The sequence below is a fragment of the Salmo trutta genome, chromosome 14 (assembly GCF_901001165.1).
Source record: "Salmo trutta chromosome 14, fSalTru1.1, whole genome shotgun sequence".
Taxonomy (NCBI): domain Eukaryota; kingdom Metazoa; phylum Chordata; class Actinopteri; order Salmoniformes; family Salmonidae; genus Salmo; species Salmo trutta.
Window position 1 is genome coordinate 46,478,727 of NC_042970.1, and position 18,329 is coordinate 46,497,055.

General features: G+C 41.1%; 1 protein-coding gene across 5 annotated transcripts; it reads left to right on the plus strand.

The window, feature by feature from the left end:
* The first annotated feature begins 324 nt into the window (after positions 1–324).
* On the plus strand, positions 325–8,611 carry rfesd (Rieske (Fe-S) domain containing). 5 transcript variants are annotated; one of them, XM_029776159.1, is made up of 4 exons: positions 325–355; positions 3,641–3,831; positions 5,937–5,971; positions 7,775–8,611. In XM_029776159.1, the coding sequence occupies exons 1-4, from the start codon at positions 339–341 to the stop codon at positions 8,075–8,077; spliced, it is 546 nt and encodes a 181-aa protein (XP_029632019.1). In that variant the 5' UTR covers positions 325–338; the 3' UTR covers positions 8,078–8,611. The 5 variants fall into 5 exon arrangements, with proteins under 5 accessions (XP_029632019.1, XP_029632024.1, XP_029632023.1 ...); XM_029776164.1 differs by lacking the exon at positions 325–355 and adding an exon at positions 1,523–1,762; XM_029776163.1 differs by lacking the exon at positions 325–355 and adding an exon at positions 1,886–2,154.
* Positions 8,612–18,329: the final 9,718 nt, after the last annotated feature.

The window sequence follows — 18,329 nt, forward strand, 5'->3', positions numbered from 1 at the left end:
CCAGTCTACTTTTTTCATGCATCAGGTGTCAAAGAAAATCACTGTCAAAGCTGTACAAAAAAGCCTGTAAACAAGCACACACCGGCCACGAACGATGTGTTTACAATACAACGTTCGTGGCCGGTGTGTGCTTGTTTACAGGCTTTTTTGGACAGCTTTGACAGTGCTACTGATAGTAGTGGTGGCGCTTGGCTTGCACGTGCAAATAATAAGGCATTATTTGTTCGACCGCAACTTCAGGGGTAGCTAGCTTTAGCTTGGTACCTAGCGAGCATCAATACAACCAGCCTGAAAACAATGACCAGTAGAAACTGCAGTCATTTTTATTATTCTTAGCAATGATTCTGGAATCCTTGTAAGTATTAGCTAGGTAGCCACTTGTTGTTCGCCTATTGAAATTGAACTTCAGTTTATTAAATAAATAGCTAGCCAGCTACTTAACCCTGTTGCCCAAAGCTAACGTTTATAAGCAGCCAGCTAGCTTCATCTGGCTAGTGAGGCTCGACCGGACCGGGTTATGTGTTGTGAAAATAGCCACAATAAGGATTAGGCACAATAGTGAAATTTACGTTTTGCCTTCAAAATAAAAGTACATATTTGAAAGTGATGCAGAAGATTACAATTGATGGAATCACGCCATATGTAGCCTAGATCTGGTTAAACGAGGCTAGAGCGTGGAGCAATTAAATTGTATATAAGTCTACTCATACTTTTGGGGTGGCATGTAGCCTAGTGGTTAGAGCGTTGGACTAGTAATCGAAAGGTTGCAAGATCAAATCCCCAAGCTGACAAGGTAAAAAATCTGCCATTCCGCCCCTGACCCACTGTTCCTAGGCCGTCGTTGAAAATAAGAATTCAGTTCTTAACTGACTTGCCTAGTTAAATTTAAAAAATTAACTCAATGACAACCACAGAACACAACTGTGAAGAATTTACGCAAATATTAGCATCTTAGTTCTTATTGCGGGAAATCACCTCCCCAGTCAGTGAGTATTGACATTCATATTTGTATTTTATTTAACTAGGCAAGTCAGTTAAGAACAAATTCTTATTTATAATGACGGCCTAGGAATAGTGGGTTAATTGCCTTGTTCAGGGGCAGAACAACAGATTTTTACCTTGTCAGCTCAGGGATTCAATTTAGCAACCTTTCGGCTACTGGCCCAATGCTCTAACCACTAGGATACCTGCCGCCCCATGTCATTGATCCACAATCCATAGGTAAGGCTGTACAGTGAAATAAGTATGCCCCAATGCAATTCTATAGTCTTAACACATTCACAGTGTGATTTCAACCGATTTGTCAAATTAACAAATGATTGTCTATTGTTGAATTTATATAAGAACATTCCAACCTCGTTTTGCATGATCTATTCCATTATGTCATGATTCCACTATTTGTATTCATTTGTATTACTTTTATTGGTAGACTTTTATTTTGAAGGCAAATCACAAATTGCACTTTGTGGCTAATCCTTATTGTAGCTAGCATTCACATAGGTGGGTCCGACCAACATTAATCAAATAAGACCTGTCTTCGAAATTAGGGGTATTTTAGATGATGCCACCTAGCTAGAAAGTTAGCTAACTATAGCTACTAAAATAGGTTGTTGTTTTGCTATTTTTGGGGGGAATAACATTGTTTGCATCCATCAGCTAGCTAGCTTTTTTATGACCAGCACTGTCCATAGCTTGGGGAAGTGTGTCTACTACGCTCGTGTGACAGCGGCAGGTGCGCGAGACAACTTTACCAGCATCATAGGTGAATCGTTGTGACATGAAATACGAGTGACAGTGTAATCAACGTGTAACAAACGTATGAACGTATTAAATTCTAAAGACCCAAACGGCGTGTATTTTCTTGCTCCCCGCGATACCGCCAATCTCTTTTTGTTTGAAAATAACTTTTGATGACGTCATCGGGATGAACTTTTTGTACTTGTTTTTTTCTTCTACAAAACAGAAATGCGTCGTTTTCACATATGTAGACACTGGTATTGTCCTGGAGATACTCAATATGAGTTTGAAAAGTGGCGCAATTACCCTTTAACACAAAAACAGTGGTAGTCAATGATTGGAAAGTACATTAGCCTTTTCTGCCCATTCGTTTGGTGTCTATTCCGTGGGTGTATAACTCACAGAAGGGAGAGTGGGGTATGTTGAGCCATTTTTACATTCAGCATCACTACGTCAAGGGAAATATAGTATTCTTTCAAACAAATATATCTACATATATTTCAAGATGTGTATCCCTGGAAATAATCAGAATTCATGTAAACATAGCTTGTCCAAAAATTAGGTAAATTGAGCATCGGGACAGGGTAAGATGAGCCGCCTTATTTGTCCGCTAAATTCTTGATATGTTTAGCATGCTCAGAATCCATGTTATTAGACAAGATCTTGTGTGCCTCTGCGACTCTATCATAGCCTCTCTGTCGCACAGGTACATGGTCATTTTATTTTTGTCAATGCCAATGTACCTCTTCAGTGTCATTCGGTCAATTTTTTAAAATCCCTTGCTGCTGATCGTATGGACTTTTTCTCTTCTTTCACTTCCTAGAACCTCGAGGGGCCAGACTTCTGCTTGTTTTACGTTTGTATACACGGGACATGATGGTGTCTGCTCTGTTAACAATAAGTTCATATGCATGACAAACTGCAGAAACACTATGCATATTATGCATAAAACGGAGAAATGTAATCATAATTTGTATAGGGTATGTTAAGCCATTGGCTAGTTAAGATGATTTTTGTATTTTGAAATCTTTAGCAGGCTATCACTTTGTAATTCATGTATGATATATCCATTTACTAAATCATACTGATTGATTAATTGTAAAATACGTAATCCTTTATTTTACAGAGAAAATGATAGTATGTCTGTGTGAATATCCACCTTGTGTTAGACAGAGATAAGAACAACATTCCCCCCTCCAGAAAGTGAGATGGGTAGATAGGGACAACTGAAATGGGCCGGAGGGGCAAGATAACGACATGGTATACCGCCTTATTAGAATAGGCCTCTGGGTTACATATAAAATGAGCTCATTACGACTTCTGCAAGAGAGGAAACAAGCTGCTACCAAGGTAAAAAATAAAAAACACAATTTAACATTGATTTGAAAGTGGGAATGGAAACTTGTTTTCACTTTCTGATGGAGAGAGAGGGAGAGAGTTTGTTTTTATTCAAACAATCTTCATTAAGGATGAAATGCATGTATCTTGTTAGCGTCAACTGATTATGGTTGTGTATCTAAATAGGCCTATTAAATAGAATGCATCAGGGCGACATGAAATATGCAGCTTACAAAGTGACATGGTTTAGCCAGAGGGTGTTGGACATGTGGCACAGACTCCTGCTACTCATACTATTTATGTGCTTTCAGAAATTACTCAACTTGAACTGATATGCTCATTATCTGTAATACATCAAATACTTAAGGGTCCGATTCCATCAAGTAGCCATGGCAGATTTATACTGTCACTTTAATTATATGGACATGCTCACAGACAAATGTTTTGAAGATATGAGAAATCGAATACATTATGAATTGCATCTGCCTTTTAACCCAAAGCATTTTGTCACTGTTGACGTATACAACATTAAATATTGAACTGGCACTATATTTTGTACTACAAGCAGTGTTTGGAGTATCATCATATCCATGGAGGACAGGGGAGAGGGGGAAGAGCCTGCAGCCGGTCTGCACTTTGTGGGCATGAAGGAGGACCTGATAAAAGCCAAGCGGTCGTTCAGGACCCTGGAGGGCAGGGACATACTGGTGCTCTATCACCAGGAGATTTTCTATGCTCTGGATTTCCACTGTTACCGTGAGTAGAATAAAGGGTCCTTCCTGTGCTTTAAGATAGCCTAAGTCCCAGATCTGTTTGTGCTGTCTTGACAATTGCCATTACCAACTCCTAGCACCCTGTATATGTGGCGCTAACATGCGTCTTTTGTCCTGATATTGTCAACATTATGATTGTGACCACATTTTTTTTGACAGGTGTAGACGATTAAAATACGTATTGTGATCAGATCTTCCTGCCTACCTACGGAGGTACACTCTTTAAAAAAAAAAAAAAGGTTCTATCTAGAACCAAAAAGGGGTTTTAAGAACCCATTTTGCTTCCAGGTAGAACCCTTTAGGTTCCAGGTAGAACCCTTTAGGTTCCAGATAGAACATAGAACCCTTTCCATGTAGAACCCTTTCCATAGAGGTGTAAACAGCGCTTTTGTTTGTTATGCCAATGATGGGAGTTGGGCAAGTCTGCACAAACAGATCTTTGACTCAAGCTAATTTGAAGATGCATTCTGCAACATTCTCAGTAGCCGTTGTTAATGTACAGTGCCTTCGGAAAGTATTCAGACCCCTTGACTTTTTCGTAATTTTGTTACGTTACCGTCTTATTCTAAAATGGATGAAATTCTTTTTTCTCAGCAATCTACACTCAATACCCCATAATAACTAAGCAAAAAGTTTTTTTGAAATGTTTGCAATGTATTAAAAACAGAAATACCTTATTTACATAAGTATTCAGACCCTTTGCTATGAGACTTGAAATTGAGCTCAGATGCATCCTGTTTCCATTGGTACACAACTGTCTATAAAAGGTCCCACAGTTGACAGTGCATGTCACAGCAAAAACCAAGCCATGAGGTCGAAGGAATCGTCCGTAGACCTGCTAGACAGGATTGTGTCGAGGCACAGATCTGGGGAAGGGTACCAAAAAATGTATGCAGCATTGAAGGTCCCAAACACAGTGGCCTCCATCATTCTTAAATGGAAGAAGTTTGGAACCACCAAGACTCTTCCTAGAGTTGGCCGCCCGGGCCAAACTGCGCAATCGGGAGAGAAGGGCCTTGGTCAGGGAGGTGACCAAGAACCCGATGGTCTCTCTGACAGAGCTCCAGAGTTCCTCCGTGGAGATGGGATAACCTTCCAGAAGGACAACCATCTCTGCAGCACTCCATTAATCAGGCCTTTATGGTAGAGTGGCCAGAGGGAAGCCACTTCTCAGTAAAAGGCACATGACAGCCTGCTTGGAGTTTGCCAAAGGCACCTAAAGACTCTCATACCATGAGAAACAAGATTCTCTGGTCTGATGAAACTAAGATTGAACTCTTTGTCCTGAATGCCAAGCGTCACATCTGGAGGAAACCTGCCACCATCCCTACGTTGAAGCATGGAGGTGGCAGCATCATGCTGTGGGGATGTTTTTCAGCGGCAGGGACTGGGAGACTAGCCAGGATCGAGGCAAAGATGAACATATCAAAATACAGAGAGAGCTTTGATGAAAACCTGCTCAGGACCTCAGACTGGGGTGAAAGTTCACCTTCCAACAGGACAATGACCCTAAGCACACAGCCAAGATAACGCAGGAGTGGCTTCGGGACAAGTCTCTGAATGTCCTTGAGTGGTCCAGCCAGAGCCGAACTTGAATCTGATTGAACATCTCTGGAGAGACCTGAAAATAGCTGTGCAGCAATGCTCCCCATCCAACCTGACAGAGCTTGAGAGGATCTGCAGAGAAGAATGGGAGAAACTCTCCAAATACTGGTATGCCAAGCTTGTAGCGTCATACCCAAGAAGACTCGAGGCTGTAATCACTCCCAAAGGTGCTCCAACAAAGTACTCAGCAAAGGGTCGTTAAGTACTTATGTAAATGTGATATTTCAGGGTTTTTTGTCATTACGGGGTATTAGGTGTAGATTGAGGGGGGAAAAAAACAATTTAATCATTTTTAGAATAAGGCAGTAAGTCAAAGGGTTTGCACTGGGGAGCATCTTTCTACCAGTGTGATATATTTACTTTGTTTTCTATGGGATATTTTCCCACATAACATCTGTATGGTGTGTACAGTCAGCAAATTGTTACAGTGCCATAAACTGTTTTCTTATTCTGCAATACTCTGATCCTTTCCTCTTTGGACAGATGCTGGGGGACCATTGCAAAATGGAGACATAGAGGTGAGTGACTTAGTATTGTAAGCTTGATCCAAATAAATCTATTTCTTCGCCGATGAATAAATATCTCAGGTGCCACATACAGCCGAGGTGCCTTTGATCAAGGCACTTAACCCCCAAACTGCTCCAGGGTCGCTGCTCTGCAGCTGGCCCTGTGCCTCTCCCGGCCTGAGTGTGTGTTTGTGTGTTCATGTGTGTGTGCGCAGGGCTGTAACCAGGGTTTGAGTTTAGTGAGCTTCCCCACCCCCTCATTTACTGCATTTCTATACAATTAAAACACTTTAAAATGCTATTGGGAGATCAGCAAAAACAAGCAAAAATTACCCCGGCCTCGCTCACGCCTCGAGCACACCGATAGCGTCATTGCATTTTGGTACACCAGAAGTACATTCATTTCCAATGGAACGCTGCACTTGCCTTGCAGCATTGCATTGCAGAGGCAGTTGCAGTGGGTTCTGTGTGGTGCATTGGTTGGATTTATCGAACTTACGCCTTGATCACACCTACAGTGTATTGCGCAAAATGCTACACAGCATCATCTGGATATGTGTGCAACAACAGTTCAACACTCACCTTCTGCTACCATTTCTGTCAAAACGTCTACGCATACAGTTTGACGCATATGTTTGATAAGTGAAATGTATGCACCACACAGAACGCACTGCAACTGCCTCTGCAATGCTACAAAGCAAACGCAGCGTTCCATTGGAAATGAATGTACTTCTGTTGTACCGAAATGCAATAACGCTGTCGGTGCGTCGAGGCATTATGGATGGTGTGACGCAATGCTGAGCCTCCAGAGGCACACAGAGGCCAAATTGAGTTCTGTGCCGCATCACCGTGCGCCTCTCAAATGTTTTAACAATACGGAGGGCTTCGTATAGCTCTGCGTTGACATGATTGGTTGACGTTAGGTGAGGGCGGGAGGTCCTGTATAACACAAACTCACTTCCTTGACAACTTCCTTCACAACAGCTCTGAGCTGCTCCGAGAAGTGCAAGAAGTATGAATGCCCTGACTTCTGCATAGGCCAGATCACCATAAATGCTGCACGGCCAATGCAGACTTCGGATTGACCATGTAGCACCTTCCACTACAATATAAATCTCTGCCCGCTGCTTGCCACCTGACTATTTATACGCGGCTATTCACCAGTTGTGCACTAGTTTCCAGAGAGTCGGTTTAAAAATGGCCTTTTATCCGGCATCTCGCAAACACATCTTGCTTACTTGAGCCGACTCTTAGCTGGTGTTGTTGGTTTCACGGAGTTAACCGTTTGAGAGAGTGGTGAATGTAGGCTACTTCTAAAAACGTAAATCGGGGGGACGCAGGCTAATGTAATGAACAATCCACTGTTCATGATTCTTGTCTACTTGTTCGCAGAGGCAGGCACGATTAGAACTCAGTCAGATTAAAAATATAAGCATTCTGAGCTTTGATCACCGCTGGGACCAACATACCCGTAATTGATTTTCTTTATTGTGTACAAAATATATATTTTTATTCTTGTACTTTTTTTCAAATGAGAAAAAAAGACCTTAGTGTTCTCATAGGTAGTTACGGCCCTGTGTGTGTGTGTGCCAGGTTGGTAACTGTCAGCAAATAAGTAATTGGTTTCTATAGTAAAGCAATATTTTTAAGTCAACATCCATTTCACATCTTTCACATTTACAGTTTGCTCCACTATTCATGTACCCTGGTTGGAAACGAGGTACTAGCGACATACCTTTTCCTCTGTACGTGCATGCCCAATCTAAATAAAATCTATTTGATAAATACCTTATCTTGATTTCATTCTTCTTGCAGGAATTTGACGGCAAGCTGTGCATAGTGTGTCCAAAGCACAAGTACAAGATCTCTCTCGCTGAGGGGGAGAGCATCTACAGGGCCACCAACCCTTATGACCCAGTGCCCACAACAAGGTGGTACTCCAAGGGCATCAAACAAAGAGTCCACACGGTGACCGAGACTGACGGGGACGTTTATGTCACACTGTCCCACATGTCCCGTTTTATCGAGTCTGACTACTTCCAGGGAGAGAAGGGCAAAGCAGAGAGGGAGAGAATGGAGGCCGAAGATTCTTCTAAGAAATCTATCACAACCTCCTGATGGACTGTATGTCAATAGTCTAAAATGGCTTCCTCTCCTTGCCCCCCTCATCTGCACTGATCTGAAGGGAAGGGGAAGGAGGCGAGGAGAGGAAGCCAGGTCCAACTATTAACATACATTTGGGGTTTTCCTAAAGTTTACTTGTCTTCAAATGGGGATGTAGTAATTACGGCAACCTTGACATTTGATTTGTGTCCAGAGACTTGAGCAGCCAATCAGATCTCTGACATAAATATGCTAAAGGCAGGATGTGAGTGAACTGAGTTTAAAAACGACCAATCACATGTTTCCGTAATGTATGGGGTAGGGGTAACGTTATCGTTTTTTTTTTGGTGAACATTTAATACATTCCACAATAATCTGTTTTTATGTGTTTTAGGCTATCACGTTACGTTATCTTATACAGATTATCTCGCTCACTGCTCAGCCGACTTGTGAATTGTAGCTCCTTCTCACGTGGGATGACTTAAGTCTACCTGGAGAGCACAACACTCCTGTGGTTCAGTAATAAAGCTAATAAAACGAGTGCTGATGGCTTGTTTTCTTTTGGTTTAAATGTGTAGCAGCCATTTATATAATGGCATTATGTCCCAGTGGGGATGAGCAGGATTAAGAAGTAGGCCTAAGTAAGATGTGTATTCAGTGCTTCACAGCAGCCTTGAACTCCCCTTTCTCTTGTTCATAGGAATACCTATTGATATTGTTAACATTGAACTCAATTAAATCTGTGGAAAGAGAAAATAACCCATAAGCCCATTGATTAGAATAATGCAGAAAAATACACTGAGTACACAAAACATTAAGAACACCTGCTCTTTCCAAGACATACTTACCAGGTGAATCCAGGTCAAAGCTATGATCCTTTATTGATGTCACTTGTGAAATTCACTTTAACCTGTCTCCTCCCCTTCATCTACACTGATTTAAGAAGGATTTTCAAGCCTTGAGACATGAATTGTGTATGTATGCCATTCAGAGGGTGAATGAGCAAGACAAAATATTTAAGTGCCTTTGAATGGGGCATGGTAGTAGGTGTCAGGTGCACCGGCTTGTGTCAAGAACTGCAACACCTCTGGGTTTTTCACCATCAACAGTTTCCCATGTGTATCAAGAATGGTCCACCACCCAAAGGACATCCAGCCAACTTGACATAACTGTGGGAAGCATTGGAGTCAACATGGGTCATCATCCCTGTGGAACACTCGACACCTTGTAGATTCCATGCCCTGATGAATTTGGTAAACTTAGTGTATTTGCATGCATGTATTGCTATTGTAATAGGCTACATGTGTATCTCGAAAGGATAGCCAATAGACCTGTGTCAGTTACCTCTCTGAGAACGTTTTCAGCAGGTTGCAGCAGAACCAACCCAGCCGCTGCATCAATGGTCTGCAATAAGCACCAAATTAACATTATCCCCAGGACATAAATTAATTAATTTTAGAAAAATATATTAATTACAAGAAAAATGTTCTGATGGGATGAAATGTTAACCAAAAACATGGAAAATGTACTGTTCAAATAGAAAGACTCAAAACACCATCGTTGTGTGCTGAAACCATGAAAAGTAGTGCACCTAAACTGAGATCTGGTGTTTGGATGGTCTTTGAATGTAAACCCAATGTAAGTATTTTGTTTCAAAACAGAATGGAAGTACTCTTAAACACTGAAAGTGGATCTTCAATCTGAATATTGGTGTTTTTAAAAGTATTGTGAAAAAAATTTTGGAGTTTCGGGAACAAAAATATTTTTGCAGACTCTCTCACACAATCCTTTCCAGTGACTCATTTTAGAAATGCATTGAGCTTAAGAGCCAGAGCTGATATATTTCTCCATGGTTTGCTGAAATATGTTCATATTTTAAAGAGGATACAGGAATTGAATACTTTTCCTAGGGTAGACAATGGCAGTAATTATAGACCATTACAGTTTCCAGGCTCATTGTGAGATTATAAATTATGTTACAATCAAAATATTTAAAGATGTGTAAGAGGACACATGTATAAAGCTGGTGTATGTGTGACAATATGGATTTGAACCTGGGTCTCCTGCTTGTCAAAACACTGCCTTAGTCCATTCAGCCAGTCTTAACAGCTATGCTGACCACCCTTGGTACACTGAGCACATTGGGGCCGATTCAGTCTTGAGATAAATTGACTTAACATGGATTTGAGTCAATAAAACATGGACATTTGTTTTACTTATTCCATGTTAAATCAACATATCTCCACCTATATTTTTTTCAATACTTTATTTAGACAGATTTGAAACAGGAGAAGTAAAAGTGAGACATGTAGAAGCAGAGATTGAACCCACTCAACCATATCTCCACATTACTTGTGAGGAACTTGTAAATCACATTGAGTTAAAGCCTGGGTCCCCATGTCAGAAGACAAATGTTTAGATTAAAGGTAAAATGTGAATTTCAAACATTGTGCTGCCATACTGTTCAGAATTCCCCGTCTGGGGCATGGAGGTGGAGAGAGGGCAGGAGTGTCCTCTAGATTATTCTTTGGTTTAATTTAGTGTAAAAACAGGCAAGTTTGTGTGTGCCCCCCTCTCTTTGGGTCCTTCACAAACTCAGACAGGCGAGAGCACACCAAACGCTCAGGTGAAACTTTCCAAAACAATCCAAGAAAGTGTGCGTCAATGAAAACTTGAGTACAAAATGTTTTCACATTGAAGAAGGAAACAGAAAAGGAATTCACTCAACATGAACATGTGTTTTGTGTAGCATTTCGGACGCAAATGGTCCAAGTCAAGCTGTCAAGTCAGGTTTAAGTCAATAGTGTAATAGTCCAAAACAAGCAGCCATTTTGATTCATTGATCAGTTTTCTTTACGCTAAATGTAGTTGTTAATTGACGCGTCATTGTTTGCACCTTTTGTGCATGTTTTTTTAATGCAAATTACATCCTTTTTAGTTAATACTGCTGGCTTGTTTGCCTACTAGCTTTATGAGCTTCATCAATTTTTTATGCTTGCCCCACATGCTGCTACAGTGAATAGCCACTGCTAGTCTGCTCTAGCTTTGGCCTTTCATACCACATTACATCCTACTTTAAAATGTAATATCTTGTTGCTATATTTGCATAGCTTTATTCATATATTTGGATTTTGCTTATTGATAATGATATTTGTAATAATTGTGTATTCATATATCAATGTATTAATATTATAACAGTTAATAAGTAATTATGCATTGTGATACTATTTCTCTGTCTCCATGCAGAAAACCATAAAAAATGGGTCAATTCCAACCAAAGCCAATCAAGACAAGGATCAGACTAATGCCGACTGAAATGTCAATTGTCTAATCTAGCTCAACATGTACCATTGCAACATGTACCATCTGAATATAAAGACTCAGGTCAGAGATGTAATTTGTGTAACAGTGTAGGTTCCGTCCCTCTCTTCGCCCCAACCCGGGCTCGAACCAGGGACCCTTGCACACATCAACAACTGACACCCCACGAAGCATCATTACCCATCGCGCCACAAAAGCCGCGGCCCTTGCAGCGCAAGGGGAAACCCTACTTCAAGTCTCAGAGAGAGTGACGTCACCGATTGAAATGCTATTAGCGCGCACCACCGTTAACTAACTAGCCATTTCACATCGGTTACATTTGCACATGAGTAAAGAGTCATAACTACATATCTGCCTATCTTCTCTAACCATAATCCCACGGTAGATGGTCATCATCTTTCACCAGCCCTATACCCCTCATTCTTTACGTGTATATTGTAGTACACTTAAGCCTCTTTCTATTTCCACTTTGAAGTCAACCCAGGTTGGGCTCTCATTGGTGCACTAGCTGAAATTGCGTTAAAAAAAAATAATTTTGCTCCAGAAATTGTCATGTTGCTAGGTAGCCAATATGTGACTGCAGTTGGCTCCGCTGATGTTGCTAGCAGAATGTTGGAAGAATTTAATTCGCCCTCACCGTGCTGCATTTAACTTTACTCTTATACTGCTGTCAGTGCCAGTCAGACTCAGAGCCATGCATTTAGCTTGCTGACGTTAGCGTCGTCGCTAGCATTACAGGCTAGCTAGCTTAATTCCTACCTTGCTTACCTTGACATTGGCTATTAGCTAGCTAACCAAGCAAACCAGACGACAGGCTTGATAAAAATCTAGCTAGCTAGCTTTCAATGTGACCAGGCCAGCTAAAATTCATGCTAAGTTCGCTAGCTAGTTTTTTTCAACTCTGATTTGCTAGCTAACGTTAGGTAGCTAGCGTTTGAGGCCTGACTGTTCTCATACGCGTTTATTGTCTAGTGCAAAAATGAATGAAGGATCCAGCTATGGTGGTAATTTGTGTCATGTCTGACTACTGCAGTCCTGCTTGTCCATGAACTAGCTAACAGCAACAAGCCCAGAAGAGCTATCTAAATGTTGTCAGCATTCAGCAGTAATGAACTTGGTGGTTGTAAATATATATATATATATCCCGAATTCTAATCGAGCTGGCACCAGTTGTGAAACTCGGTTGCGCTGGCCCGGGTTTCCCTCGACCCAACACGAATTTGAGAATTGCATTCGAGCCAGCTCAAATTTGGCCCTAATTTTAAGTTGGGCTTTAGAGGTAGCCCTTATTCAGGACTCCAATTACATTACAGTGGAGCCATTCCACGTCGCCTTTTGCCTTGTAAGGGAAATTCCCAGACGCTTCGATGCTGCCCGACGCTGAGTAGGTCCTGTACTTTCCCCAATCAAGCATTGAACCTGCAACTTACTGTACAACAACAACCACTCCTGAGAATATGAATACGCTAAATATGTTTCAGGTCTTAGAACTGTCTTTATCAATCTACAAATGTGAATGACCTGTTAAGGTTTTGTTGTCATTTGATAAAATGCAAAGAAAATAAAGCATTCAAAGCTTCAATGTACTCATGAAATATTACTCTGGACAAACTTACAAAAGTATATTTTCACCAAACAATCTTTTCTCGTGTTCTTTGTTTGAGCATAATACTTTGACCTTTTGGAATTACCAATGAGGAGTTTATCAGCACACCATATAAGAGCAGGGGACACAATAAGAGGGACTCCCATTTACAGTACTTTGAAACTCCAGAAGAAGGGATCTAATTCTGCACTACACAGGATTCGAAACACCAAAATAGTGTTTTGAAGAAAGGAAACAACACCAAAAGAGAAGGGAACTCATTCTGTGCTAAACAGGATTCTAAAAACGTATAGTATTTAGAAACTTTAGATGATACAACACCAAAAGAGAAGGGAACTAATTCTGTGCTAGACAGTATTCTAAACACTGTTACAGTGTTTAGAATCTTTAAAGAGAGGAAACAACACCAAAAGGGAAAGGATTTAATTATGCACTAAACAGGACTTGAAACACCATCATGTTTTCAACCCTTTCCGGTAGTGCTCCCTGTCTCTGGCAAGGTTTTGCACAACTCTTGATTAAGTGGTACAACACACTGTATCATGTTTCAGAACATCTCAGGGTGATGTTTCAATACTCCAACAAAGTTAAGGTTTTGTCTCCTTTAAGTTGGTGGCATCTCAGTTGCCACTAGTTTTAGTGTTTCAAAGCACTTCATTTTAACAGTGTAGCATGTGACAGGTGTAAAGAGACCAACCCGGAAGTTACCAAACTACTGAAGAAGATGAACATTTATTTTTCGATGATGAGTTTAGGAGATAGCTAGCAACTTATAAACAATTACCCATTCCTATAAATGAGCAGTGGCGACCCGTCATTCAGGGCTACCCCACCTGTTTTGAGACCCACATTTTTAGCAAAAAAAACATCTGTTTAGCATGTTATTTTGGCATTATTACGTGTCACATATCTGTTTGCAAACAATGTAAGAAAAAACATAATTGAGTTAACAAAGCCCCACACAAACATGGTCTCTTTTTTGCTTTATTGAGTAAGGCAGCTCCAAAATGCAGGTGTTTCAGCCTAGCTCAGTGCTTTCTGTGGTAGTGGGGCAGCCAGCGGAAATACAGAGCGTAGGGGTTGGTAATGTTCTGTTGTTGTGCTGTTACTGGCTCAGTGTTCTGTCACTCATGGGAACTCTACGTCACTGCAAAATATACAGGTAGAGCTCTAAATATTCAAGCCCCTTGGGTTCTGCCATAGAGTTACACTAGAAGTGCCCATCCATGAAGGCACAAGGTCATTGGCCACAGATAAAATTATGTCAAATCACATTATATCTACCGTAGCTTTGATTGGACTGATCATGTCAACATCATACTTTCAAAACCTTAGTAAACTAGCAGTCATCATCATGAATCAAGTGGACAATCTACTGGCAAATCCTTTTCAACCCTTGTCATATGAAGAGGAATTATAAAGAGAAATTAAAGATAAAATGTATCGGTGCTCATCGGCCATTGGACATAAACATAAACATTGCACAACAAGTTGGAAATTCCAAATTCAACAATGAGTGGTTTGGAAGGAATCAGTGGCTAACTGCAAGTTTTGCAAAGCAATCACTAGCCTGCTATTCAGTGGAGCGAGTGTGTAGTTCAAGTCTAAAATTAGCCAACAAAGGACCGCCATGCCACCTTCCTGTTCAAGTGAGCGCATCACAACAAGGTGAGTCCAAACATGTATTTTATGCTGCTGCATTACTGATGTAATATGCCAGGGAGATATGTATACTGTAGCTAAGAAAGTAATACTAAATGTATGTTGTGTAGTAAGCTGTTAGTAGCCCATATGACTCACCCTAATAATTTGGTCCCTTTCCCCCTCATAATTTAGCCTATTGTTCTGACTTGGTGGTGCACATGTAGCCTATAGCCTATTTTAGAGAAAAGTAATCATTGAATATTGTAAGAGATTTCATTGTCTGCTTATATGCGCCCTTTATTCATACTACGGTTCTGAATTGGTGTACAGGTAGAATACTGTAAGAACGGCCTGTATTTTGTCGCTGTACATTTCAAAAGTGCTTAACAAATAGTTAAATTGACTACGTCCATCCTAGCTCGCTCATTACTGTCTGAATTGAAATTACGGATTGCCTCTTATCCGTTTGTCATCCCCTTATGACATAGTTTGTACATTTCAATTGTCAGTAGAAACCACATTTGTTTAAGCAAGTCAGCCATAGCAGCTATGTTTTCTTAAAAGGCAGTAAATTAATGTGAATTAGCTGTTTTTCTGCCAGACAAGGCTTCGCTGATAGCCAGGTGTAGCAGTGGTAAGGATTCACTCCATGGTGCTTTTGATGGTAATTATTGGGTAGAGTGGAGGTCGCTAGCTACAGTATAGCCTAGCTTTTAGCTAGCGGCTCTGTAAGCTAGTTTAGTTAACTTGCTAGAAAGTTATAGGAAAAAGTAGCCTAACTAAACAAAACATGTTTTAATATCAGCTGAAACAATATGTTTCCCCTGTCTTGAATGAAAAGGTCATATTTTACAATCTCCCAAAATAAATGCAATCCCTGATGAGAGACTAGGCCACTGTAACGGTCTTGAGACGACAGACGCTGGGAGATGGGAAGAAAGTACAGGGTAAGGATTTAATAATAAATAGACATGAAACAAAGCAAAAACTGCGTCTGGACAAAAGAAACAAAACAGCATCAATGCAGACACGGGGAAGAAACTGAGGAAGTAAAAGATACAGGGGAGGCCAGGTGAGTCCGGGAAAGCGCTAGCACGCTTAACGATGGTGACAGATGTGTGTAATGATGAGCAGCCTGGCGGCCTTGAGCGCCAGAGAGGGGGAGCGGGAGCGGGAGTGGACGTGACAACCACAGATCGAACAATTAGCCAGATATTTCACCGGATGTATAAATGTGAAGTATCCGGTTGCCGTTTCCACTCACTACCAAATATGGTGATTGATGAGCGAAATCCCAGTGGCTGGCGGTGGGAGAAGATGGAGCGAGATGGATTTTGGCCGACATTCTGCACATTTTCTCATCGATGAAACATTTGATCTCAATACAGTTGTCTGTTTCCAAAACTAGAGTCTATAACAAACAGAGTGGACTGCGTTTTGTAGACTTTCCCCTATGCCAAAGTTTCCTTGCTTTTTCTGCCCACTATGATTCATTTGCTCCAATTGGAAATGACATGCAATGGTCTATCTTGGTTTAGTTGTAAAAATATTTGACTCTCCTCCAGCTTGTCTTGTGTTGTGAAACGCTCCCTATGCTCTCCGTCCAGTACCGGAAAGAGATTGCATGAAGATGACCTACAGCGTAATGAAATACGGCTTAATGAAATAAGTCAAGATGTAAACGGGACATTAGTCAAAGAAAACTTGAGCAGATTTTTGTTTAGACCTAGGCCTATGCAATGATGTGTGAATTAATGTTTAGCAACAGGATGGGCCTACCAAGAGTCTAACAACAGTATTGCAATAATAACATTCTAGCTTATTTATTTCCAATATATTCACAATTCAAATTTTCAGGGGAAAGGGGAATGAGAACAATAGTAAAAGCATGGCAGAATGTCTTATTAGCAGGCCTTCCTGCAACCACAGGCCCAACCATTGCATGAGCGGCCTGCCAGGGGCGCGGCACTGTTCAATGGACGTGGTGCTGAATTGGCGAGCTTTAACTGTAGTTCACCCTAATCTTGGCACTGTCCAGGTGCTGAATGTTTCTGCACCGGATTTCCACAGGCTAGTAAGTGCTGTCACAGGCTTCTTATTTAAGTTTGCCAAAATACGCTCTTTATTTAAGCATGTAGTAGGCTATCTAATTTCAAACCCAAATAAATGTAATTTAGGTCACCAGGCCTCGATATATAGGATACAGTTGAAGTCAGAAGTTTACATATACCTTAGCCAAATACATTTAAACTCAGTTTTTCACAATTCCTGACATTTAATCCTAGTACAAATTCCGTCTTAGGTCAGTTGGGATCACCACTTTATTTTAAGAATGTGAAATGTCAGAATAATAGTAGAGAGAATGATTTATTTCAGGTTTAATTTCGGTCATCAAATTCTCAGTGGGTCAGAAGTTTACATACACTCAATTAGTATTTGGTAGCATTGCCTTTAAATTGTTTAACTTGGGGTCAAACGATTCGGGTTGCCTTCCACAAGCTTCCCACAATAAGTTGGGTGAATTTTGGCCCATTCCTCCTGACAGAGTTTGTAGGCCTCCTTGCTCGCACATGCTTTTTCAGTTCTGCCCACACATTTTCTATAGGATTGAGGTTAGGGCTTTGTGATGGCCATTCCAATACCTTGACTTTGTTGTCCTTAAGCCATTTTGCCACAACTTTGTAAGTATGCTTGGGGTCATTGTCCATTTGGTAGACCCATTTCGACCAAGCTTTAATTTCCTGACTGATGTCTTGAGATGTTGCTTCAATATATCCACAGAATTTTCCTACCTCATGATGCCATCAACAAGTTTCGAGGGAGCGTGCAATTGGCATGGTGACTGCAGGAATGTCCTCCAGAGCTGTTACCAGATAACCGAATGTTCATTTCTCTACCATAAGCCACCTCCAACATTGTTTTAGAGAATTTGGCAGACCATCCAGCCGGCCTCACATCCGCAGATGTGTAACCACGCCAGCCCAGGACTTCCATTTCCAGCTTCTTCACCTGCGGGATCATCTGAGACCAGCCACTCGGACAGCTGATGAAACTGAAGAATGTTTCTGTCTGTAATAAAGCCCTTTTGTGGGGAAATTCTCTGATTGGTTGGGCCTGACTCCCCAGTGGTTGGGCCTGGCTCCCAAGTGAGTGGGCCTATGCCCTTCCAGGCCCACCCATGGCTGCGCCCCTGCCCAGTCATGTGAAATCCATAGATTAGGGCCTAATGAATTTATTTAAATTGACTGATTTCCTTATATGAACTGTAACTCAGTAAAATCATTGAAATTGTTGCATGTTGCGTTTCTATTTTTGTTCAGTATAGAATAGTGCAGTGCGATTTCAAATTCAACATGCAAACTAAAGAGATCAGTGAAATAATCTTAGTGTCCCCTTTGTCCCTTTGAATAGCAACATATTATGAGCCAGTTTCTCACCACAAAGGAGCATAATTATCCGTCGGGTTGAGAGTGATAGGCTTAGCTGTGCTCAATCGCCCATGGAATAGCAGAAGTCAGTGGGCCAGGAATTAGTGTGGGGGGCATATGAATATGTTCTTGTTAATGATCCCGTTCTCTTCTGCTGACCTGCAGTAACCTCCGATGCACGCTGATAGAGCCTCTATCCACTTATGTGACGCATTGTATTGCATCAAGACAAGACAAAGCCCAAGGTAACACGAATAAGAAAGATGAA

Excerpts from the sequence above, each read along its gene's own strand:
- rfesd (XM_029776159.1), top strand. Across the intron at positions 3,832-5,936 it reads TCTGGATTTCCACTGTTACC|ATGCTGGGGGACCATTGCAA; the intron begins GTGAGTAGAATA and ends CTCTTTGGACAG. Across the intron at positions 5,972-7,774 it reads TGCAAAATGGAGACATAGAG|GAATTTGACGGCAAGCTGTG; the intron begins GTGAGTGACTTA and ends TTCTTCTTGCAG.